General features: G+C 47.9%; 2 protein-coding genes across 2 annotated transcripts; one reads left to right on the top strand and one right to left on the bottom strand.

Moving 5' to 3' along the window:
• Positions 1-2,600: 2,600 nt before the first annotated feature.
• FAM89A (family with sequence similarity 89 member A) lies at positions 2,601-23,915 on the top strand. Its single transcript, XM_019031790.4, has 2 exons — positions 2,601-2,935; positions 22,750-23,915. Exons 1-2 carry the CDS (start codon positions 2,645-2,647, stop codon positions 23,011-23,013), a joined length of 555 nt encoding a protein of 184 aa, XP_018887335.2. The 5' UTR covers positions 2,601-2,644; the 3' UTR covers positions 23,014-23,915.
• Positions 19,667-21,336, bottom strand: LOC101144027 (E3 ubiquitin-protein ligase RNF4-like). Its single transcript, XM_019031778.4, has one exon. It carries the CDS (start codon positions 21,263-21,265, stop codon positions 20,693-20,695), a length of 573 nt encoding a protein of 190 aa, XP_018887323.4. The 5' UTR covers positions 21,266-21,336; the 3' UTR covers positions 19,667-20,692.
• Positions 23,916-25,043: the final 1,128 nt, after the last annotated feature.

Raw genomic sequence — 25,043 nt, 5'->3', positions numbered from 1 at the left:
CAGCCAGGCCAAGATGGTGATGGGTATGGTGGCGGGTGCCTGTAATCCCAGCTACTTGGGAGGCTGAGGCGGAGAATTGCTTGAACCCGGGAGGTGGAGGTTGCAGTGAGCCAAGATCGCGCCACTGCGCTCCAGCTTGGGCGACAGAGTGAGACTCCATCTCAAAAAAGAAAAAAAAAAGTGGTAAGGTTGGCATTGTCTAAGTTGTGCCTATTTTCTTGAGTCCTGACACCACGGACCTCATGCTGCTGTCTAGCTGACCCTAACCTTCTTTTCCTTCTGCAATCCATAATTCTCTGAAGTATGTGCTTTAAAATGATTTCAGTGCCCCGATAATTCAAAGCGATTTCTTTTCTTATTTCACCATCACATAGCTGAATCTCCTATCACCTACCTTGAGTGATTTCTGCTAGGTACTACAGGTGAGACTGCATCGTGACCAGTGAAATTAAAGAAATTCATGCAGGCTAGGCGCGGTGGCTCACACCTGTAATCCCAGCACTTTGGGAGGCCGAGGTGGGTGGATCACCTGAGGTCAGGAGTTCGAGACCAGCCTGGCCAACATCGTGAAACCCCATTTTACTAAAAATACAAAAATTAGTCGGGCGTCGTGGCACATGCCTGTAATTCCAGCTACTTGGGAGGCAGAGACAGGAGAATTGCTTGACCCAGGAGGCAGAGGTTGCAGTGAGCCGAGATCACGCCACTGCACTCTAGCTTGAGTGATAGAGAGACTGTCTCAAAAAAAAAAAAAAATTCATGCTAAGGTGTGAACCGAATGTCAAAATGCTTCCCACCCCTTCCTCTCCCTTACTCCCACACAGGCAGACGGGTCACTCTCCTGAAGACACCCACCGTTTACATAAGTGAATGAATAAATACCTGACATCCAGAAATGTGACTAGGTAATTAGTAGAAGGTGAGGCACAGTGAAGAGGCGGAAAATTCTGGGCAGTGGGTGGGGTGGGAAGCCTGGGTGCTGTCAATCACACCGCCTGCACTAAAGCTTCTTCATATCAGTCTCACCCACTTGCAACCGTCCAGGGAGAATATTGTGCCAATTTCAAAGACACTGCTTCTGCGGTGGGCTCTAGGAGGTGGTAAAGGGTATAAAACAACCCAAAGTGCAGGGCTCTTTTATGTTGGGTGTCTGAAGCGCTCAGAACACTTTATAATTTTGATCCCCTTGAATGTATCTAGAAAATTAAATCCCTTTATAATTAAAGCTAATAATGAATGGGCATTAAAGTTATCCAATCTATACACTACACTAGTTTTTAATCTGCGGTTGGGCTGTAGCGTTTACTTCTTGATCTTTTCTATCTCTAATCTGGTTATAACTGCCTGTCATTTTTACTTTTCCTGGGAGGGGCAGAGTCTTTCTCTCTTTTCTCTTTTCCTCTGAGGTGTGCGTCGTGTTTATTTTTGCTTGAGTTGATGGATAATTTCCGAGATTTAATCCCTTTCTCTGGTTTCCTGACATTTCCACTTAGAGTTACTCTTGTGTTTATGGCCAGAAGAAAAGGCATGTTTACTACTGTTTTGAAGTTTCAAAAGTGGGTCTGGCGTTCTTGCTGACTGCTGCGGGTACTGCTGGACAAGGCCGTGCTGAGAAGGCCAGCGCGCCCGGCGGCAAGGAGCGACCTGCCCGGGTCTGGGGCCCCCAGCCGCCCCCCGCGGCGAGTGGGAGGCAGCAGGAGGCGGGCTGGATTCCGCCCTCGGGGAGGGCCGGGGGTCCTGGGACCAGAGCCAGGCCTCCTGCCCTCGACGTCCCGCCGGTTGTGAGCCAGAGCCTCGGTACCCCCACCCCCTGCAACGGCCTGCTTCGTGGGATCTGAAGCTGGGCCCCCCCCTGGGCAGGGCAGGGCTCAGTGAGGCAAGGAGCTGAGGAGCGCTGGCAGGTAAGGGGGAAGTCTGGAGCCGGGTTGGAGGTGAGCGGGCGTTGAGGGGTGGGACAGAGGGAGTGGAGACGGGGCTGGGGGCGAGCCAGTGAACTGGGGGTGGCACAGAGGAGGTGGGAGCAGAGATGGGGGTGATCTGGAAACCTGGGGTGGGGGGTGAGTGGGTTCGGAGCTGAGGGTGAGCCAGTGAGCTGGGGGTGGCACAGAGGGCGTGGGGGCGGAACTGGGGGTGAGCCGGGAAGCTGGGGGTTGGCACAGAGGAGGTGGGGACAGAGATGCGGGTGAGCCGGGAAGCTGGGGTTCGGGGTGGCGCGGGTGAGAGGGTTCGGAGCTAGGGGTGAGCCGGGAAGCTGGGAGGTGGTTCAGAGGAGGTGGGGACAGAGATGGGGGTGAACCGGGACGCTGGGGGTCGCGGGGGGCTTAGTGGGTTCGGAGCTAGGGAGTGGCACAGAAGGGTTCGTGACGGGGCTGGAGGTGAGTCGGGGGGTTAGAAGGTAGGCACGCGGAGTTGGAGATGAATTAGGGCGCTGGAGGGGCGCAGAGGGAGGAGGGGACCCGGGTGGAGGCGAGCCCGGCTGCTGGACGCGGACGACACCCGGACCCGGGGGCCCGCGCAGGGGCCTCGTGGTGAGGGGGCGGGGCGCGGGAGGGGAAGTGGGCGGGGCACCGCCGGGAAGGGGGCGGGCCGGGGGAAAGCCTTGGTTCGCTGCAGCGGGGCAGGCGCGTGGCCGGGCCGCGGCGGGATGAGTGGGGCCCGGGCGGCGCCCGTGGCCGCGGGCAACGGCGCGGTCCGGGGGCTGCGGGTGGACGGGCTGCCCCCGCTGCCAAAGAGCTTGAGCGGGCTGCTGCACTCGGCGTCGGGCGGCGGCGCGTCTGGGGGCTGGCGGCACCTGGAGCGGCTGTACGCGCAGAAGTCGCGCATCCAGGACGAGCTGAGCCGCGGGGGCGCGGGCGGCGGCGGGGCCCGGGCGGCAGCGCTGCCCGCCAAGCCTCCCAACCTGGACGCCGCTCTGGCGCTGCTCCGCAAAGAGATGGTGAGTGGGGCTCCGCGAGCTGGGGCTCTTCCCGGCCGGGCTCGCCGTCCGGGGAAAGTTCGCGGGGACCGCGCTCTGTCCGGAAGTCCCCGCGCCCACCCTCCCTTTCGGGCTCCTCGGCCCCAGGCGCCGGCGCCGTCCTCCCAACGACCCCCATTTTTCTCGCGCGCTTCGTGCCCACGATTGGACCCCCCGCGGGAGAGCCCCGCGCGCAGAGGGCGGCTTTCTTATGCCCGGCGCCCTCAGTCCGGCCCCGCTGGCTCGGAAACCTGGGCGCCCGGAAGCGCTGTGCGGGGTTCGTGCCTGGCCTGGGGGCGGGGGCGGCCTTGTCACCTCTCCCAGAGTGAAACAGACCTTCCGGGTGGGGGAAAGGCTTTCACAGCGGCCCAACGGATTAACGCGATTGCGTTTTCCTACCACGAAGAGGACAACTTTTGTCCGCCGCCAGTGTAGACAGCAGATTGGAACAGCCCGGCCCCTTTCCCGGCGCCCCAGGCCGCGCGTCCGTGATCCGATTACCGCGGGATGGCCCCGGCGCACAGATGGCTGCGAAAGCAGACGCGCACCCCGGGCGAGGGAGGCGGCCGGGTCCCTCAGCCCCGCGAAGCTGATTGCCCAAACCCTCTTGAGAAAGGTGGGAGGTGGCTGTCCTCCCGGTCTGGGTGCTGTTCATGTGAGTTCTTCGCCTTGTGTCTAAACTCCATACCATGGGCTCAGTGTTTCTCTGTGCTTGGGAAGTACATTAGCTGTTTGTGGACCAGAACACACATGATTTAGGGTGACGCTAAAAGTAGGACAAGGGCAGGGATTTAGGCAACAGCGAGTCTTTCCCCAGCTTTCTCGGCCAGGCGTAGGCCAGGCAAGAAGAAATCAAAAACTTTTCCTCTTTTCTATCATCTTACTGGCCCCCATCACCTCCTCCCAATCCCCTCGTTTTAAAAGCCTCCCTTTCCATTCACCTCGTCCAGGTTGTCTCCTTTCCCTATAGGTAAATTATTAAGAAATCTAACATTAGGAAAGCTGCCTTTTCCCAAAACTAAATTTGCCAAAAAATAAATTGTTATAGGAATCTTTTAAATATGTATCTAGTGCATTTAAGATATTGTTTAGAAAAATTCAGGGTATGCATACTTTTTTTTCAGGAGCATTATCTGTTCTGAAAACTAAGACTTAATTGAATTCAGAAAGCAGCCTTAACACTTTTAATCAAAGAGATATTGTCTTCCTACTCTGTAGCTGGCATTGAAGTGATTTCCAATTCTCACTGAAAAGATTTTCTAAGCTTCTTACAGAACCACTTAAATTCCAAGCCAACCGTTTTTAATTTATTAAAAAACATTCATTGACATAAGCATCACACAGCTGGTGAACTGCATTTTAATTAGATAAATCTACACGTAGTGTGTTTACAGTCTGAACTTGGACATAGCAGAACCACGGGGGTGAAGTAGGAAGATCATCTTTGATTATTTAAATTCCGTACTTGAGCAAGAGATGGAAAAACCTCGGGGCCGCTCCTGTTGTGAAGCTGTGGTTTATAAACATGCTCTGGAGTCTTGCTATGGTGGCTTGGGAGTCAACGTGCCATTCCCAGAAGTATTTTTCCAGGTCCCTCCTGGTGTGACTGAAGCACAACCACATCCGTATAATTACGCCTTGGACCAGAGCTCTCTGTAAGCCTATTTGAAGCACAAGAAAAATAAACAGCCATCTTTGGTCTGCCTGATATTTAGCTGAGATAAAGATAAGATATGGCTGCAGGCTTTGACAGGTTCCTTTCAAGAAATGTCACAAGGACTTTAAAGTTGCCCAGAGAATCTTTCGGCTTTTTAATTGATTTACTGACTTGGGGCCATGGGGTCTGAGTGGACAACTCAAGCTGAGACTCCCTCTGGGGAGGCCTTGCAAAATAAGAACTGGGAGTTCATTCCTGAGATATCTGCAAAATAGTTTGTGTTGATCTGTTTAAATTGAAGGCCTGACGTCAAATCTGTGGCAGGGGACATAACTAGATGTCATGGTAGAATGTGATAAATGCCCTAAAGAATTTTTTTTTTTAAAGCAAGCATAGAAAGAGGGACAACTTTTAACAGGGACAGGGAGCAGGGTGGTGTGGAAGACCTCAGAAGGCGACAGAATTTCGACAAGGGAAAGAAGCACCAGGAAGGTAGCTGCGGAGCTGGAACTGGGAGTGCGCCAGTTTGAAATGTGAGCAAGAAGGGGCTGGGCAGGTGGACCGAGTGGACTCTGAGAAGCCTGAGTAGCAAGGATGGGCATTCAGCAGGAGAATGGTACTATCCCAGTTGGACTTTGAAGAAATGAATTCTACAGCAGGGTGCAGAAGGGAGAGCTGGACTTTGGAGGCTCAACAGGAAGATGAGAGGTGTTCATGGGAGAGGTGATGGAGTCCCCAGCAGGGTAGGGGGCTTGCTAATGTGAAACAAGACTCATGTGGGAGACACTTTTCTGAAGCCAAAGCTGGAGGAATTACTGAGTCAAGGAAGATGATGAAAAGGGGATCAAAGATAACTTAAGCTTTTTCATGGAAAATATAGCCAAGCAAAAAATTAAAAATTACAGTGCCAGCACCTAGAAATAATCACTTTTAGTATTTTGGGATATCTTCTGTTAGGTGCAGTGTAAGTGCTTTCTATATAGTATCTTATTTAATTGTATAAATTCTCCATGAGATAGATACTCAAAGTCTGTTTTATATTAAAGAATTGGATGCTGAGAGTTGAACTCCCATAAGGTCACAGACCCTACCAGGTCTGTTTGGCTCCAAAGCCCTATTTAACCATTGCAGTCTGCTGTCTGTGCACACGCATGCACTCTCACACACACACACATTCATACATACAACACATTGATCACATATATTTTGGTTTGCTTTTTGGGCTGCACATTGCAATTATTTTCCCAGTCAAGATATATTATAATGACTTTGGTGAGTGTGTAGTATACCACTGTATGGCAGTTAGCAAGGTTTTGAAGCTTAATAATCAATCACTGGTAAAGTGGGGTTCATTGTGGCACTTGGGGGGTCAGGAGGAGTAGCTGCTTTAGGGAGGAAGGTAATTTGTCATCGCATCAGCTGAAGAGCATGTTAAACATTTCAGAATGTGGAGCTGGAAGCTGGAAGAGAGGTTTTGGTCTGGAGATAGCCAGTGGAAGAGGTGGTTGGAGCTGAGGGAGTAATACCATCTCAATGGCAGGAGAGGCCATTCGGATGCCGAGGGTGGAGGCTGGGAGAGCTGGAGCCCAGGGTTGAGAAGGGTCTGTCTTATGACTGCTGATGCCCTCCTCTGCTTGGAGAGTTGTGGTTTCAGCTCCACGTTTCAACACTTCCTGTTCTAGTAACCCCTGTGAAATTCTGCACTACTCGTAAGTCCTCGTCCCCTCCCCAGAAGGGCCCATTTGGAAAGCTTCAAGGGTCACACAGATAGTTATTGCTCTACAGACCAAAAAAGTCCTTTTGAAAAAGTTGATGATGATGATTTTTACATCAGAGAATATCTTTAGATCACGTTTAAGAGATGATGACTGGGTGTATGTTAGGTAGCAAGTACTGTGGATGGTTTAAGGGTGAATAGGAAATATCTAGATGTTAAGGGGCTTATCACACCTGGTAGATGTGGGCATCTTTACAGAAAAAGAATTGCTTTAGTTTAGACTAGTTTTCATTTTTCATGACCAAAGACTCTATATTAGTAATAGAAACTTAGTCTGAACTAGCTTTTTCAAAAGGACAATCTTATAGACTGGATGTATACAGAGACAGACTAGAACTAGGGCTTATGGGGAATCCAGGAAGTCCACTGAGGTATTCTCTTCCCCTCCTCCTCTGTTTTGTTTTTTTTCCTCCATTTTGGAACCTGGCCGCTAACAGTGGCCACCCTCAATTTTGGCCATGCTGCTTAGCTGCAGTTTGCAAATACTGTGGAAGGATGCCAATTGGCCTAGCTTGGGTGGCCTGGCCAGCCTGGGCCAGCCAACAGTGACAAGGACAAGATTGTATTTTAATAAGATGGTGTGAGCATGTGGATGGAGTCGGACACTGGGGATTCTCTAAAGAAAGGACAGTTTGCAAAAATGGAGCAAGGGGTAAAGTAGTAGACGTCTACTGCAGACCCCGTTCTATTTAAAAATACTTTGCCCTCAAGGGTCCCACAATTTGCAAGATTTTTTATCTGCTAAGCTGACGGCCAGCTTGGTTAACTAGATCTTGGTTGGCCTTTAAAATATTTGCATGTGGTTGAAGGATGTCCCTGACTGGGTGTCAGCTGGGACCCCTGGCACAGACCAGTCCTTGCATAGATTTTTACATAGACTGCCCTTCCCAGCACCCGTGCGAGGTTAGATCATCAACCTTACAGGTAACCAGAAGTCACACTAGAGTGTAGAGACACAAAGACCTTCAGCCTTGGGGGCAGGAGATCTTTGAGGAGCAGCATCCCTGGGGATTCTTGGGTTCAGCTGCTCCCACAGTCAGCAGCAAGGTCTAATAGCTTTGATTTGGAATCTCTTTGCCTCATTTTTTTCTTTAAACTATCAGTTATTTTGGTCTCCCACCTGTGCAGAGTGGGAAGTCATCCACACAGAACTTTTGAATTCCCAAATTCCAATGCTGTGTAAAGAATTGAACCTAAGAAAAAAAAAAGTTGAATTTGTGAAACTAGTAACAATTAGCCTTCCTACATTTTAGTTGAAACAACTAAATGCCTAATGAGCTTGTCCAGTGAACTGGATTCCAGCTCATTAGCTGGAATAGCTGACACCCCAGTGGAGTACAGTCCTTATCCTTTATGTGAAACCAGTGTCTTACAGAGGAAGTTTTAGTCTTTAAGAGGCTGTGATTGAGTCAGGCTATGAAGTGCCATTTAGAATAAGAGGATTCGCTCCTAGTGCAGCATTCTTGATTGGCGTTGGTCAGAGGAGACTGGGGATGTCTAGCGGCCTTTAATACTGTCTGTTTTCACTAGTCTTTCCACTAGCATAGTCTAGCACAGCGATCCCCAAAGGATGGACCGCCAGCTCCAGAATCTCCTAGGCTGCTTGCCCAAATGCAGATTTCAGGGCCACATTCTATGCTTGTGGAATCAGTAGCTGGGAGAAGGAATCTGCCTTTTTTTTTTTTTTTTTTTTTTTTTTTTTTTTTTTTTTGAGACAGAGTTTCTATCTTGTTGCCCAGGCTGGAGTGCAGTGGCGCGATCTCGGCTCACTACAACCTCCACCTCCCGGGTTCAAGTGATTCTCCTGCCTCAGCCTCCTGAGTAGCTGGGATTACAGGCACGTGCCACCACGCCCGGCTCTTTTTGTATTTTTAGTAGAGATGGGGTTTCTCCATCTTGGTCAGGCTGGTCTCGAACTTCCGACCTCAGATGATCCGCCCGCTTCAGCCTCCCAAAGTGCTGGGATTACAGGCATGAGCCACTGTGCTCAGCAGGAATCTGCATTTTTAGCAAGCCGTTTAAGACTAGAGAAGCACATGAATCAAGGATCAAAAGCTCGAATTTGGTGTTAATAAACTATGTGATACAGTTCTGACAAGCCACTTCACTCTTTTGAGCTAAAATCTCTTATTGGGAAAATAAGAATTAAATGCCATGAAGGGTCCTTTTGGCCATGGCAGTATTCTTTACCCCTCATGCCTCTATGGTTCTTTCTGATGCCTACAGAAGAAGTTGGCTCTGTCATAACTTTTGGGCACACGTGCAGGGCCTGTCACCAAGCATATTGCTTGGTGTCCCCAAGGACACTTCACAGCTATACCTAGTTGCTGTGAATTCCTTGAATGCAAAGAATGGGAAGCAGAAAAGGAAGAAAGGTACAAGTTTGCTATTCTTGAGCTCAGTTCATCAAAAATTAGGCTGTCTACACCAGTTATTAAGATTTTCAGGCCACTGCTACCCTGTACTTGTCCCATCCCCATCCCAATGTCCACCCTATAAAAGCAAAAACTAAAAAAAGAATATATATTAGTTTGTGTGTATGAAAGCATGCCCATGTCTTTGGTGTGGGGTGGGGGACAGTAAGGGCAGTGTGTGGGTCACTGCCTGGCTTCATTCACTCGATGCTATCTCCAAGAGAGGTTAGAGTTCTTCTCCCGAGATTTGAGGATATAAAGGATTAAAAGTAAAAATACCACTTTAAACTTTGCTCTATTACTGTACCTACCTGCAAAGTACTATAAATTGATATTTTTCCTAACTCATAAATATCTTACAACCCTTCTCCTTTTTTTCCCTTTTGTTTAAAGGTAAGCATCTGTTCAATGTAAATGTAAAGGTGCCCCAATAATTGGCAGTGTGGGTACCTCTTCATTTGCAGATAGCCTCAAGTGAGCAATAGCCCTGGCATTTCTGTACCTTGCAGACAGCGGTGCCTCCCCTGCTCTGTGTCCTGGTCTCACTGACATGGCTGTAGCCCCCTGAGGCCAGGTGGGCAAGGATGTTTAGGGAGGGTTCAAGAAGGGAACCATGCCCGGCTTGCAGTTCACTCCCACCAAGCTGCAGATGGAAGTTTCGCAGTTTCGCTCTGGGAATGCCTGCAGGAACTCCATAGAGACTTTAGACCCCATTTTGAAAAACCAAGCTTTTCATAATGCTGTGGAGGAAACCAGACAGACCACAGACTCCATGCTCAGGAAGCGATCCCCGAGGCTGGCTGCTCAGATATTTGCCTCCCTTGCCAGTGTCATTCTCCATATGGAGCCCTGGCCTCCTGGCCGCCTGGCCGCCTTGGCCTTTGCCCACGCGTTCCTAATGTTTGGAAGTGATGATTAGACAGGAGTCATAAAGGCTGCTCACTACTTCCTGTGGCTCGTTCCCCACAGACACTTAACACAGATGGTCACCCTCTCCCAGGAACTCTGGAGACAGAAAAACCTTTAGCCTGCTTTAGAAGTCTACAGAAATTCATTAAGACATGTGGCCTTTCCCGTTTTTGTGGGCACTCTCTGTTCACTTCCTTGATTGGCCCCGACAGCCATGAGCTGGCCTAGTTTTGCAGGTGTGCGCTTTCTGAGTCTCAAGGATTCGGGAGGGAGGCACCAATCTTTGACCAGTGGAGGGATCTGGGGAGAAGGCAGGGCCTCTGTCCTCTGCCCAGGGCTCCCTAGTCAGGGGGTAATTGTTGGGGAACCCCAGGCCTGTCCCAGCCAGGAGAGCCTAGGCTGAGGAAGAAGGTGACTGAGATGCACGTGAAAGCGAGCGTATTCTTAGGTGGGTGATTTGGTTAACCTAAATGGATTAATAAAGTTTCTCAGCTTTAATTTCTAATAAGGTAAATATTGACAGGTATAGCTCACATAAACAAAAGCTCTTTGGGACTCTCAATTGCAATTAAAATTCGATATAAAATATCCAAGTTAAACGCTGGTAAAAGAGAAGTGGCAAGGTGTTTAACATTCCTTATAACCACAGATGTGTACATTAAGACAATAAGGTATCATGTTGTACCTCCAAGACCGACAAAGGTAGAAAAGCACGATCCTGTCACAGTGAGGGTTTGGAGAAGTAAACCTTCTCATGCATTGCTGGGGGTGGGGGGTGGGGGCTGGGGGGGTCGGGGCGGGGCGGTGTAAAGTGCTGCAGGGTTTTTTTTAGCGCAGTTTGGTAATACCTCTGAAATTGAATATGTGCCTGTCTTTTGACCCTGTAATTGCATTTTTTAAAAACTCTGAAATGGCTTTCTATTAAATAGCAAAGCAGAATTGCAATATAATTTTAAAATATGTTTAAGTTAGGTCACAAAAGGGATGTAAAATGTTTGCAGTATGACTGTTAAATCTTCATACAGCTAAAGCCAATTATTGACTCTTTTTTATACCAATACAGACATAAAATTATTTTGTGATGAAAAGTAGTCCAAATTGAATCACTTTATTGGTAAACGTCTTTCTTCCCATTACATTTTCCCATTGCTTTGGACTTGAGGCGCGGGGTTGGGGAGGATTGGAAAGGCGCCTTGGGCATTCTTCTCTCCTTGTCCTCCTTGTCCCCCACAATTTCATATTCACAAGTGTACCTTACAGAAGCATCCACACAAGTGGATAATGGCACTTATACATGGATGTGTATTGCAGGATTTTTTATAATAGTGATAGAATACTGTACAATTGTTGAAAAGAATATGGTAACTATATATGTATATAGAAAGATGTTCACAGTGTAAAGTTACAAAACAGTACTTACCTAACTTTGTGTATGTGGTAACAGTAGAGAAAAAACAATATGAGTGTGCATAGTGCTTTGAGGAATATATGCTGAACTACTACAAGTGGATATCTGAAGAACCACAGTTTCAAAGTGTGGTCTGGGGACCTCTAGGGGCCCCTGAGATTCTTTCAGAGGGTCCGTAATTATATGATGGTGATATTGACAAATGTGACTTTTTGGTTATTATATAAGAAAATGTACCAACATTTGGAAGATCCTGCATAATTTATTGAATCAATTTTCCACTTTTTTCATATGACTGTGCTTGATATTAAAAGATCCATTCAAAGTGCAAGACTGATGGGTTTTAATGTAATAGAGTGTGAACATTTCATTGGTATAGTTCCAAATTCCACACTAAACAGCAGTCAACTAAAGGGCGGTAGCAAAGAGGAATATCCACAATTGTCTGAAAAGGCTATTGAAATACTCCTTCATTTCCCAGTTATACAGCTGTGTGAGGCCAGATTTTCTTCATCTACTTCAACCAAAACAGCACGTCACAAAGGACCAAATGCAGAACCAGATAAGCCAGATATTTAAAAAGATTTATGAAAATGTTATTTGTGTTAACATGTAATAGGTTTATTATTATTATTATTATTGAGACAGAGTCTCACTCTGTTGCCCAGGCTGGAGTGCAGTGGCAAGATCTTGGCTCACTGTGGTCTCTGCCTCCCAGGGTCAGGTGATCCTCCCACCTCAGCCTCCCGAGTAGCTGGGGCCACAGGCAAATGCCACCACACCCAGCTGATTTTTATATTTTTTGTGGAGATAGAGTTTTGCCATGTTGTCCAGGCTGGTCTCGAACTCTCGGGCTCAAGCGCTCCACCTGTCTTGTCCTCCCACAGTGCTGGAATTACAGGTGTAAGTCACCACGCCTGGCTGGTGACTTTTAAATTTTCTCAGTTTTAATTTCTAGTAATGTAAATATTGATAGGTATAACCCACATAAACCAAAGCTCTCTGGGACCTTCAATAATTTTTTAGAGTGTTTGGAGACCAAAACATTTGAAGTCTGCTATTTTATAACAGGGAATTAAGGAGAACTGGTTCGTATGATTACGAACCATTTGAATTTATAATACAATTAGAGTGTTTATTTTTATAATCAGAAAAAAAAATAAAAGAATGTACAAAGACATTTCTTAAAGAAAATGGTCAATTGCTTTTCTTTCATCTATATCCAGGACAGAACAAGAGGAAATGGGCTTAGTTTGTATGAATGTTAGTTTAGGTTAGAGATAAACAACAATGTCCTTCTGAGAACTGTTAAATTGCAGAACAGTCTCTGTGTCAGTGTGGATGCCCTCACTTGTAAGTTGGCAGAAAATCCAATTCAAACAGCTTTACCTGGTAGAGGAGTTTCCTGGAAAGTATAGAGGTGGGGTGTGCTTTGGGTTTAATGGGGGTTAATCTGGGGGCACAGTCATGCAACCCGGTTTATCTTCTGTCTCTGAATCCTGATGGCGCTTTAGAGTCTAGTCCTCAGCTTGGCAGGTCTAAAATATTAACAGGAGATGAAGCTGACCAAATGACACGAGTATGTTTCCGCCCATGGGAGGAGAAGGCTACATAGGAGACCACGTCATCAGAAGCCGTTTAGTGAGCACAGAGCTGGAACCCACCAGGGAGCTGAGAGTCCTTCAAGGGTGTTTCTGTCAAGCTTGGGTAGCTGAGCTCATAGCCCGTCTCCAACTGTATCAACACTGATGAAGTCTCTCTTCAGCTTTTTCTAAACACTATGCAGGGCAGCATCCTTCAGTCAACACATCCTTCATCAGAAATCAGGTTATAATCGATTAGATCTCTGCTTTCTTCAATTACAGTCCAGGCCTGTGGATATAAACTAGACACTGTGATTAGATTTGGGGCATTTTACCAAGTCTTTAAAATAAATTTGTGAACCATCTGTATATACTTACTCATTCATTGTGTTTTTAAAAGATAACTGTGAAAGTTTTCTCATTGTTAATACATTTTCACAATAGAAAACTTAGAAAATTCAGAAAAGCCAGGAATAAAAATGGCCTGTGATCCAAGCAGGTTGCTGTACCACTGCTGAGACTGGGGCCTCTCTCTTCATCTTCCCTGTACAGGCAGTGCAGGGTGATGGTCAAAGCAACCATTTCAGAGTCCTGCAGACCTGGTCACCTCCCCACTCTGCCACTGACTAGATGGCCTTAGGCAAGGGCCTTTGTCATTCTTTTTTTTTTTTTCTTTTTTTTGAGACAGGGTCTTGCTCTGTTGCCCAGATTGGAGTGCAGTGGTGCGATCACAGCGCACTGCAGCCTCAACCTCCTGGGCTCAAGTGAACCTCCCACCTCAGCCTCCCAAGTAGCTGGGACCACAGGCACGTACCACCACACCCAGCCAATTTTTAAAATATTTTTGTAGAAATGAGGGTCTCGTCATCTTGCCCAGGCTGGCCTGGAACTCCTGGGCTCAAGCAGATCCTCCTGCCTCAGCCTCCCAAAGTGCTGGGATTACAGGCGTGAGCCTGTAATCTGCAAATGGCAGTTTTTTAATTTCTAAAAAAATCTTAACATTTTTCACGATGTTTTGGTTTAAATCAACACAAATTTCCTTTTAAAGGTTCCTCTCATCTTTTAAGCCTTGTTTCCTAGTGGTCATATTTCTATTGTCCTTGCTTTAAGTTAGGAAGAACTCTCTCCCCCATGCAGCCTCCAGAGATACTCAGAGACTTTCAGTGACTTAACACCCAGCTGGGAGCCACCGCCCTGTCTGGAGTGTATTTGTATGTGGAGCCTACTGTTTTGAAAATCCCAAGTGAAAGGAAGCAGTTTCAAGGGTGGTTTGGGCTTGTTTGGCCCCATTGTTGGGAATGCTGTGGCTCTCGGGGCCACCTGTGTGTGTTGCGGGAGGGGTGGAGGGGAGCTCTGGGCATGGGAGAAGAGGAGTGAATGATCAGGAAGGAAGCAGGAAGCCTGCGCAGAGAGCGGAAGGACCTGCGCTCGCAGTTTACAGCCATGGAAGCTGCTGATTGTTCTTGAATTTAAAGTGGAGAATAAGGGACCACAAATTGCAGGGTTTGAGCATTCCATGCTTTTCTTAAATGAGCCTGTCTGCATTTTCAAAACGTGTGCTTTCAAAAGAGAGCTGTATTTTCTGAATCCAGCTGTGAATGTGGAGACCAGCCGTCCTCCAAGGGCATGTGAGAACACACTGTTGAGATCCAGGCTGCTTCTGCTCGGAGAGTGGCTTGCTCGGCGGCTCCCCAACCACTCTTTTTTCTGGAAGGGTGAGAAGTTCTTGTTCATGGTGACTTAACCATGTCTTGCAATCAAGTCCTTTTGGATGGTTGCTCTCTCCCCTTCCTGCATCCAAGACCCACATACCTTCAGTGTAGAGAGACTGACCACCAGATCTGCCCTCTAAAGAGCGCTCCTGGAGGAAACTTGGTTGGGTGTCTTTGGCCCTCGATGTGATGGGAGGCACGCGGGGACTCAGTGGTCTGATGCTTCCCACAGGGACACCTTGTGTACAGGGCACTTGGCGGCTGCCCGTTCAGTCTGCACCTCTGTGACTGCCCGAGGGATGCAGCCGGAGGGTCTGTGGGTGCCAGCACCACCCCACTGCCAGGCCACTTCTGCGGCTACGTGTTATCTGGGAGGGTGAGATCTCTGCAGCCAGGTGTTTTCACTGATTCACCAAATATCTGCCTGTCTGCTCTGTGCGTTTCTGGGCTGGGTGCTGAGAGATCTAAAAGGGAAATGGTGTTTGCCTTCATGGAGCTTGTCCTGTGTCAGGAGAGAGAAGACCTGTATGCACACCGATAATATAGAGAGTAGTAAATGTCCTAAGACAGGTGGAGACGGTGAGGGCAAAGGATGAACACTGGCTGAACCAATCACAGTCTGAAGAGTGGAGGGAATCAGGTACAGGGCAGGTGGTCGAGGAGCATTCACAGATGCAGTGGGGATGAGGGTGTCATGGGGGACAGTCGGGGCTATGCAGGTTGGGAGTCAAGGGCGTAAGCCTGAAGAACAGTCAGACCAGATGGTGGAGTGCTGCCTACGGATCTTCCACCTCCCTCTAGAAAATGTAAGTGTTGCTGTTTAAACAGCCACAGCTGAGGAAGAGGGGCCCGGGCTAGGAAGTCTGGTTTACTGTGCAGTGACTTACCTCATGTCCTCTGAGCTGATTTAGAGGATTTCTGGTAAATCAGGAAGTTTAGTCTGGTGCCTGAAGACAGTGGCATTGAGAGGCTGGGAGGTGTGTAGGCGTGTGTGTGCGTGTGCATATGTATGTGTGTGCGTCTAATCCTTGTTAAATCCGTCTGAACTTTTGCCATGTGTCGGGTTGTGTAATAGGTGTGTGCGGGGCTGCGCTGTATTCCTAGGCGGGTCAGGATTCCTTTCTAGGCCAATGTTCCACCTGATGACAAGGCAGCTTTGTGAGTCATCTGGGTGCTACAGTGCAGAAGTGTCCAGGGAGAGATCCTCTTTGCTTTCGACTCCCTGCCGGGTGCATCACCTCGGTGGGCCTGGGAATACCTTGGAAATGGCACTGTCGGGAGAAAAGCCTGGAGCCACGTGTCTGGCTGGAATGGGTTCATGGGGAGTCAGAGCCTTTGAAACCTAGAAGCGTTCAGGCTCCTGTGTTTACCTGGGCTGACCTCAAACCATCCCAGGAAGGAGAAAAGCAGACCTGCCCTGATACCAGGGTGCCCACTGCTACTTAGGTGTTTTTCCGTTATTCATTCCTGGGGGAAGAAATCGAGTCTTGGGTTTACCCACCCTACTGGTGTCAGAGGGACTCAGCAGGAGAGTAGATCTAGGATTCCAGATGAACTTCTTCCATGATTTTTGAGCACATACTATGTGACCCCGAGAGGGCGTGGCTTTCTCGATTAAAGTTAATATTTCTTTTATGAAATCCTAGCAAAGATAGGGACGTCAGAGCTGGCCGAGTCAGACTCCTGGGGGCATGTTGATGGCATCCAGATGCAATTCTGCAGAGGAATCCTGGAAAACAGGAGTAAGTCTAGAGGAAAGGCCACAGGTGTTAGTGGACGAGAGGTCATAATGAAAATAGGGGAAGGGCCTGAGATATTTAGCTTGGAGAGAAGAACACAGGTTTGGTTTTTGTTTTAGGGCATGGGGTGGTGGAAAGTAAATGACCTTCAGATTAAAGGGTAGTAGTTAGGAGAGAGTTGAATTAGATCTGTTTGGATGCCCAGCTGTCACACCCAGCATCAAGGGCTCTGTGGGGCCTCCAGGCTGGGAGGCTTTGACTTTGTATAAAATAATCGTATTGGTTTGGAGAGGAGTGCAGTGGTTTGGAAGGTCCTCCTTTTGGGGTTTGAGGTAAGATATCCCAAGTCTTTTCCTATTTGAGAGTTTCCCTTCCTCATGAGGTAGTGTCACTGGCACATTGTCACCCTGCCTGACTATGCTGGCTGTCTTCTGAGTGAAGGTGACCATCTGGTTCCTTCTCATGTACCACCTCAGTGCTGGATTGGGAGAGGAGCAGGAGGAACACAGTGGGACGGGGCGCTTCTGTTTTCAGAGCCTGGCTGTACCTGCTGCTCCTTCCTGAGGTGAGTCTGCCCACTAGCAGAGTGGAAAAGAAACCATGGAAATAATAACAATGAGAATAGAGGCTATTGATTTTTTTTTTTTTTTTTTAGGAGCTGAGCAATTTATCCACGGTTTCTCAGCTGGTGAGTGGCGGAGCCAAGATCTGAACCCAGGCAGGGAGGTAGGCAGGTTCCAGAGCCTGCACTTTTAATTCTGTGCTCTTCTGCTTGGCTGGCCTGAAATTCCAGGCTTATAGGATAATAAATATAAGTGGCCCAGGAAAATCAGAAAGATATTTGTGTCAAGATCACTGGTTCTTTGCTGGAACTGAGCATCAGCATCATCTGGGTACTTGTTGTATTATTTATTTATTTTTTCAATAGAAAATTCCTAAACTGACTGACTTTTCGTTCCCTCCTTCTCTCCCTTCCTTCTTTTCTTCCTTCTTTCTTTCCCTGTCTCTCCTTTTTTTTTAATAGAAAATTCCCAAACTATGGATAATTTTTAAAACACAAATGCCAGATATGCTGTTTCCCTCCCTCTTGACAGACACACATCCTTTCGAACTCTAATCAAGAAAAAGAGCAAGCAGTGGTGTCTGCCTTAGGGTGTGGTGGCCTGGGCATCTCTTAAGTTGCCCATTGCTTGCCTATTCAAGGTATGCTTTTGAGATGCCATTGAATAAAGTTTGCTCCTGAGTACAGCACTGGAAACTGTCTGTCTTTCGCTTGCAGTTCATTTAGGACAGAGAAGCAACAGTTTATATAGGGTCACAAAGTGTTTGAGCTAACCATAGATGAGCGAGCCCAAATCCCCCATTTTATAGGCTGGCAGAGGGTCGGGACCTCAACCAAGCCACAGAGGACGGCAAAGCTGGGCTGGAGACCACGCTCCCGACCTGCAGCTGAGGTCTCTTCCTAAGAAAGTTTAGAAATTCTGGTGTCAAGAGTAGTTGTGGTGGCCGGGCACGGTGGCTCATGCCTGTAATGCCAGCACTTTGGGAGGCCGAGGCGGGTAGATCACAAGGTCAGAAGATCAAGACCATCCTGGCTAACACGGTGAAACCCTGTCTCTACTAAAAATACAAAAAATTAGCCGGATGTAGTGGCTGGCGCCTGTAGTCCCAGCTACTCCGGAGGCTGAGGCAGGAGAATGGGGTGAACCCGGGAGGCAGAGCTTGCAGTGAGCCGAGATTACACCACTGCACTCCAGCCTGGGCAACAGAGCAAGACTCTGTCTCAAAAAAAAAAAAAAAAAAAAAAAAAAAGAGTAGTTGTGGTAACAACAGAACCCACCTCTCTATCTGGAAGTCTTCTTGAGTGTCTTAGCAAAAGATGCTCTGTAGGCTGGGCACAGTGGCTCACACCTGTAATACCAGCACTTTGGGAGGCCAAGGCAAATCACTTGAGCCCAGGAGTTTGAGACCAGCCTGGGCAAGATGCCAAGACCCCATCTCTACAAAGAATTTCTTTAAAAAATTAGCCAGGCATGGTGGTATGTACCTGTAGTCCCAGCAGCATGGGAGGTTGAGGCAGGAGGATCCCTTGAGCCCAGGAGCTTGAGGTGGCAGTGAGCTATGATCGTACCACCACACTCCAGCCTGGGTGACAAAGCAAGACTCCATCTCTAAATGTGTGTGTGTGTGTGCATGCAATGTAATAAAACATAGTCCTGATTTTTATGGTCTATTCAGGCCATAGTAGAGAGACAGCCAGTGTTCACTTGGCAATTTAGAGTAGTTGGAGGGTATGAAGAGTAAACCTGGAATTTAACACCCAATCTATTTACAAGATGATCACTTTTTACCAGGCCTCAGCTTCCTTTTGTGAAAGCCATACTATCTTATGTGGAAAATCTTATTGCTAGGTAAACAAGTCATTTTGGTAATTATAAAATCTGTAAATCCTCTGACACTTTCTGTGTGCTTTTTTACATGCGCGTACCCATGCATCTTTTTTTTTTTTTTTGGTTCAAATTAATGGTTTTATTTCCATCTTTAACACTAGCAGAGGAGTCCAAAGCAGACTGATATCCATGGATATAGTTTAAATGTAACAAAGAAAGAGTTGAACTATGTACATTGAAAAAAGGAAAGACATTTTTTCATACCAACCTTTCCCTAGTTTGCAGTTTCTGAATAGTAGAAACAAAACACATTTTTAAATCTTTTTATCAATTTAATTTAGGATGAAGTACACAACTTTTATAATTAACCACTGAAGTTGTCTTCAAGGATAAAACTTAAAGAAATTTTAAAATGGGTGTTACCATATTTTATTAGTGGACTGACTCCAAGGTTGCCTTGCTCCAAGTCTGGGCATTGTGACATTCCTGTGATGCCCAGAAGAAAGTTAATGGCAATGATGTCCAGTCAGGGGGCAGACACGCTACACATCACAATGATGGGAGCTGAGGATTCTGCCCTCTTCAACTCCAAGTAGAAAATTATTATTTTCATTCAAACTAACTGGAAGTGAGCCAAACAGTTAAAAAGTCAGAATGAAGAATAAAACAATTTTCTTTTCACATAGAGGAGGGACACTCCTTCAGCCCCGTCTAAAGTGAATTCTGTGCTGAGTCCCTTCTCCTTCAGAAGGGTAAACTGAAGGTCAGTTATTGCTAACAAAGCCAGAAGTGGCCCCTTTCCCACCCTGAAGATGTTTCACACGAAAAGGCCGTTTATTTGGCTTGAAGCCCTCTGAGGAAGGAGGGCAGCGGAAGAGGAGGCATGCTGGCACTGTAAGGCCTCTCTCGTTAGCCACCGCCAGGCCCTGTGCTGTCAGGGGCAGCTTGGGCCACTTTGCTGCCCCTGAGCGAACCTGAGGCTCCCACATACCTGTGGAGTGAAGGAGAGGTTGTCCTCTGGGCCCCTGTTTCACCAGTCATAACCTATGGAGCAGTCAAAGGCCCAAAGCATCCAAGCCCAATGGCCAGGGAGCTTCTGAAATAAACGGCACGGGGTTGGGAAGGATGAGAAAGCCAAGTTAGGTGGGCCAGGTTCTCCGAACATGGGGCAACAGTGACCTGGGCAAAAGGCTGGAACTGAGCGGCTGATAAGGCCACAATTACTGCCACCACCTCTCAGTATCTACACGGGGGCAGATGTTAGGCAGTGGGAACTGAGGACTGGAGGGCGTGTGGCAAACACCGGATGGATTTTATCAGAAAAGAGAGGACACCCAAACATGTGCCTGTCCTATTTATCTTGCATGTCCTGTGCCAGGTGAAGGACGCTGGAGCATGGGTAAGGTTCCTGAGAACAACTGGTGGGCAGAAACGGGCTGGGATGGGCACTGCTCCGCAGGCAACATTAAGCCTCTGAGGGGGACACTAATAGTGCTGCATCTGGTGGCGCTGCTGAAAAGTAGGTAATGAATGGCCTTTATTGCACTTTTTCATTCTTAGGAAACGGGATTGCCCTGCAGTTTCTCTTGATTTGCAGAAATCACTGCAGATCAATGATAAGGTGCAGGCAGAATCACGGGTGACCTCTGACTCTCAAGGGAAGAAGTCCAGTGATTGGTCTTTTCAGGGCCTCAAGGGGCCACTCTTGCACCTGGGATCCTCGAGCTGGGTGAACCGGGTCTGGCTTGGTCAATGTGTGGCAGGCAGATTGGTCGACCGGCAGACACTTGGGACAAAAGGTGGTGTGCCCGGGAAAGCTGGGGCAAACTTTCCAAACGGAAAATTTCTTGGCAAATGTGCAGGTTCTGCAACCAGACTGGAACCACGATTCCCAGTGTGCCTGACTCCCTTTCTCTCACTCTAGAACTGGACCACCCCAGAGGAACAGAGATGGCCTGGGAGGGCCCTGGGTCCAGCGCCATAGCATCAAACTGGAGATAACAAAAGGAAGGGGTTGGAAACAAAAGAGCAGTTTACATATCAGACGTGGGTTTCAAAACAGTCTTTTTGAGCTCAGGAAAATGGAGGCAGATACCACTGGAGAACCTGATTGTCTGTCCATCCGTCTCTCCTGGGCGTCTCTGAATACTTCATATATAAATGGAGTGGTACTGTTTGTGGTTGATCTTTTTCCTACAAGTTGGGCAAGTATTAGCGTTCTTCAGGGAATCACGGAGGCACTGGCTACAGAAGACATGGCCACATTCTGTGGAAACGATGAGACGTCTGTTCTGCACGACCTCTGAATATCTGTCCATGCAGATAGGACAACCGACAGTACCCGAGGGCCTGAGGCCTGTAGCGCCCTCATCCCTGGCGTTTCTGGAAGTGTGGGTAGTCACATACACGTCTCTGTCCCTGGACAACAACTCATCGTCACTGCTCACCACGCAGCTGTCAGCATGGTCCTGGGGCAGCCTCCTAGCATTCCTCCTTGGTCTTCTTCTTTTGTCAACAATCACAACAGAGTCATTGTGAGTCAGATCAACCACCACAGGCTCTAAAGATTCACAAGTGAGGTCCACAATTTCATCTCCAGCAGTTTCCACGAGTTCTATGGGTTCTGCTTCCAAGGAAATCTCAGGGGTGGAGGTTGCTTCCCGTGTTCGCTTCTGGGCTTGTCTAGAATTTATTGCTCCACCTCGACGCTTTCTTGTACTCATTGTGCTCTTTGGTGCCTTTCGTTTCCCAACAGAAAAGGAAGTGATCTATACCAAGGTTTGCAGGGAAGTCGAATGTTCTCAACCTTTTGTGCCCTCTGGTTAATCATCTGGCTTGCAAAAGAATTTGGATCGGGACAGATTTCCAGTATTTTAAAGTCCTGGAGCTAGTCAGGTCTGCAGGTGCCGCCACTGGCGCACTCCAGAGAAGAAGCTCCTTCTCCAGCTGCCCAGGAGAGCTGTACCCATGCATCTTTAGTGCTTTAGCCCGGGAGGCATTAGAATCCTGTTTATTGAGTGGATTGATATTGAATTGCCCTAATAGCTCCATAAGAGAAATTATTGTTCCATTTTGCCATCAACCAAGGCACGGAGATGAAGGTGATAAATACCTTGCTCAGGGGCCAAGAAGCCAAAGGCAGGTCCCCTGGTGTCTTCTTGAGTTTCTTCCCGTTGCCATTCAGAGCAGGGTCTGTGGAACAGCAGCATAGCACGGAATCACCGTAGGGGCTTGGTGGAAGCACAGCCATCCAGTGGCCCCAGACCCACTGAATCAGAGTCTGCTTGTTGAACAAGATTCCCGGGTGGTTCTCATGCACTTTAAAGGTTATGAGGCGCAGATGCTGGTCTATGCTGCATTTCCAAGAGGCTTAACTGTTCTCTCTTTGGTATTGGTGTAAACGATGCATTTCCTGTTCTGACTGTGACCGTGCTCTTTTCTCTGGGATGGGTGGTGGGGGAGGGAGGAACTGGAAGATAAACAAGTATATGACTTTTATAAATGTTCTGTGTTCTTTTGCTGCTTGTTGTTGTGGGGCTAGTTTTCAGGAGGAACTGTAGAGCCCTTCATCTTCTAGGGCTTCCTCATATTCAGTCAGTTACTCTGGGGAGGGATCCCAGAACCATCTGGGATAAGACTGACCCTGCCTGGAGGAGAGGGAGGCAGTGTAACCTCTGACCACTGAACTGCACAGAGGTGGGTGCTCCAGGGGGATGTCACATTGGCCAGCTGCTGTCACTGGCAAAGGGCATTCTGTTGCCCCTGGGAGTTGAGAATGACTGCATCAGTCAGATCCTAACGCAGTAGCAGGGAAGGCCAATGTGGGTCTTCTCCGAGTCTGATTGGGAGAGGAAATGACACACTCGTTTCTTGGCGTCCAAAGTGAAAGCAGGTGGGGCCACTAGAATGTGCAGTGCTGTTGCTTCATCAGGCATACTCAGGAGCGCCAGGGTAAATTCTGCAGGCTGCCCTGGTTGCCCCACAGATGCGATCCTCCCTGAACTAATTGAGTAACGTCTGAGGTATGGGCATAACACAATTAAGGTGTTCTCAAAGCTGGAAATCCAAAGCATCCGAGTGATGCTCTGAATCATTCGCCGTGTGGAAGGAATGTGCTGGCAGGCACAGATTGCCGGCTGAGTGTTCCACTGAAATTAAACTCAAGTGCTGACTTCTTGTTTTTTACCTCCCCACCCCTTCCCTCAAGGTTGGTCTCCGCCAGCTGGACATGTCCTTGCTCTGCCAACTGTACAGCCTCTATGAGTCGATTCAGGAGTACAAGGGGGCATGCCAGGCAGCCTCCAGCCCAGACTGCACTTACGCTCTGGAGAACGGCTTCTTCGATGAAGAGGAGGAATATTTCCAGGAGCAGAACTCCCTGCACGACAGGAGGGACCGAGGCCCTCCTCGGGACTTGTCACTGCCTGTCTCCTCCCTCTCCAGCAGCGACTGGATTCTGGAGTCCATCTAGAGGGTCTTGGGAGGGATGTGACTGTTGGGAAGCCCTTCCTACTGGACACACTGTCATCATTTGCTGCTTCTCTTGCAAGAAAGCACCTCTGTTGTGGACGGTCCTCGGGCACAGGGGATGAGCGCTACCAGTTTCATTTGTAGGCAGGGAGTTCTCCGCGGATGCATGGTGGCAGTCTGCTTTGATGGCAGCAGTTTCTGCTTAGGTGACCTAGAGGTCCTCAGCAGTATCCTCCACACCTTTTTATTGAGGTGCACCTGCTGGGGATTCATAATGAGAATATAACAAGAGGATCTTGGTGAAAGGCCTTAGTGGGTGTTTTGTGTGAGGTGGCTTGTAGCTAGCTACTTCCTTACAGATGGTAGAGTATTCCAATCCTCTTTGTGTTAGGGTTCTTGCTTCCAGTTTGGGATGTATTAAAACCACCATTTCACTGCTTTCCCTTCCTCAATATGCTCTGCAGCTTTTCTTGCTGTTTAAACCTCTCGCCTCAGCTTTATTTATTTGTAAGCTGCATTACTAACTGCCCAGTGATTCGGTGAAAGCTTTTTACTGAAAAAGTTAACATTTCTAGTTACCCCAATCAACTGGCTTTTTTCAACCAAAATTTTATATCATTCTTTGTCTATCAGATACGAGAGGAAGGAAGATAATACGAAGACATGTTGAATAGTGAAAAAAAAAAAACACAAAAACTGGGGCAAGCCAATGTGATGTATCACTCACTGTAAGATGGCAAATGTTTTCATTTTTAAGATTCCGAATGTAAACTAGTGTGCTAGAAAGCAAACCACCCGCCACTCAAACCAGTAATTACCTTAAGCCTTAATATATTTATTAAAATACTTTATGAGAACATTACTCTTTCTAGGTTAAAAATGAGGATAAAATGCTAAACTATCTGTGTCGTGTGTTATTTTATTCTGAATTTGGAATCATCAACTTTCATGACTTGAATGCATTGAGTCCAGTCAAATAATGAAAGAAAATTAGTTTGTTTTTCTGCCACTAAATGCATTTGAAACAAGGTTGACTCTGTTGAGCTTAAGGAATCGTTTTAGCAAGAGTAGATCACCATTTATAGCTGGTTCTCGGTGCTTTTTTTTTTTTGAGACAGAGTCTAGCTCTGTTGCCTAGGCTGGAGTGCAGTGGCACGATCTTGGCTCCCTACAACCTCTGCCTCTCTGGGTTCAAGCAATTCTCCCACCTCAGCCTTCCGAGTAGCTGGGATTACAGGCGCCTGCCACCACGCCCAGCTGATTTTTGTATTTTTAGTGGAGATGGGGTTTCACTGTGTTGTCCTAGCTGGTCTTGAACTCCTGACCTCGTGATCCACCCGCCTCGGCCTCCCAAAGTGCTGGGATTACAAGTGTGAGCCACCATGCCTGGCTGCTCTTCTGTCTTTGAATGCTGCAAACTCCTTCATCTTCTTTCTTTTGGTGTGATAATTGATCACTAGAGCGTCCTTCAGGTTAGGGAGAGGAAGGCACCTCAACGTCAGGCATCGCCAAGTGTTAACCTGTCAAGTACACCCTGGGTCAGGAACTGGGGTGAGATACAGAGAAGGAGGAATACGCCTGCTTATTTCCTCTGTTGAAAGGAGTTAAAATGAGAGGGGGCAATTAATTGCCTTCAGCACATAACTGGTCAGTGGGGACAAGAAAATTAAAAGCAGTTAAGACCAACAGAGTTAAGTCTGGATCACTTGCAGGAACCTGTTCCTTTGAGGCTGTTCCATGCTTACAGTGAGTTGAACCTTTAGATCAGCTGTTCTTGAACCTGGCCACTATAAGAATCACCTGGGGAATGTTTAGAAAAATACTGATGCCTAGGGCTGGGCGCGGTGGCCCACGCCTGTAATTCCAGCACTTTGGGAGGTCAAGGCAGGCACATCACAAGGTCAAGGGATTGAGATCATCCTGGCCAACATTGTGAAACCCTGTCTCTAAAAATACAAAAATTAGCCGGACATGGTGGTGCATGCCTGTAGTTCCAGCTACTCGGGAGGCTGAGGCAGGAGAATCGCTTGA

Source organism: Gorilla gorilla, chromosome 1 (assembly GCF_029281585.2).
Source record: "Gorilla gorilla gorilla isolate KB3781 chromosome 1, NHGRI_mGorGor1-v2.1_pri, whole genome shotgun sequence".
Classification (NCBI taxonomy): Eukaryota; Metazoa; Chordata; class Mammalia; order Primates; family Hominidae; genus Gorilla; species Gorilla gorilla.
This window is presented reverse-complemented; position numbering and strand designations above follow the sequence as displayed.

What these genes read in the sequence shown, in the direction of transcription:
- FAM89A (XM_019031790.4), top strand. Translation starts at nt 2,645, where the DNA reads ATGAGTGGGGCCCGGGCGGCGCCCGTGGCCGCGGGCAACGGCGCGGTC. An exon ending in CGCTGCTCCGCAAAGAGATG is followed by an intron (nt 2,936 to 22,749) that starts GTGAGTGGGGCT and finishes CCTTCCCTCAAG; the next exon opens with GTTGGTCTCCGCCAGCTGGA.
- LOC101144027 (XM_019031778.4), bottom strand. Translation starts at nt 21,265, where the DNA reads ATGAGTACAAGAAAGCGTCGAGGTGGAGCAATAAATTCTAGACAAGCC.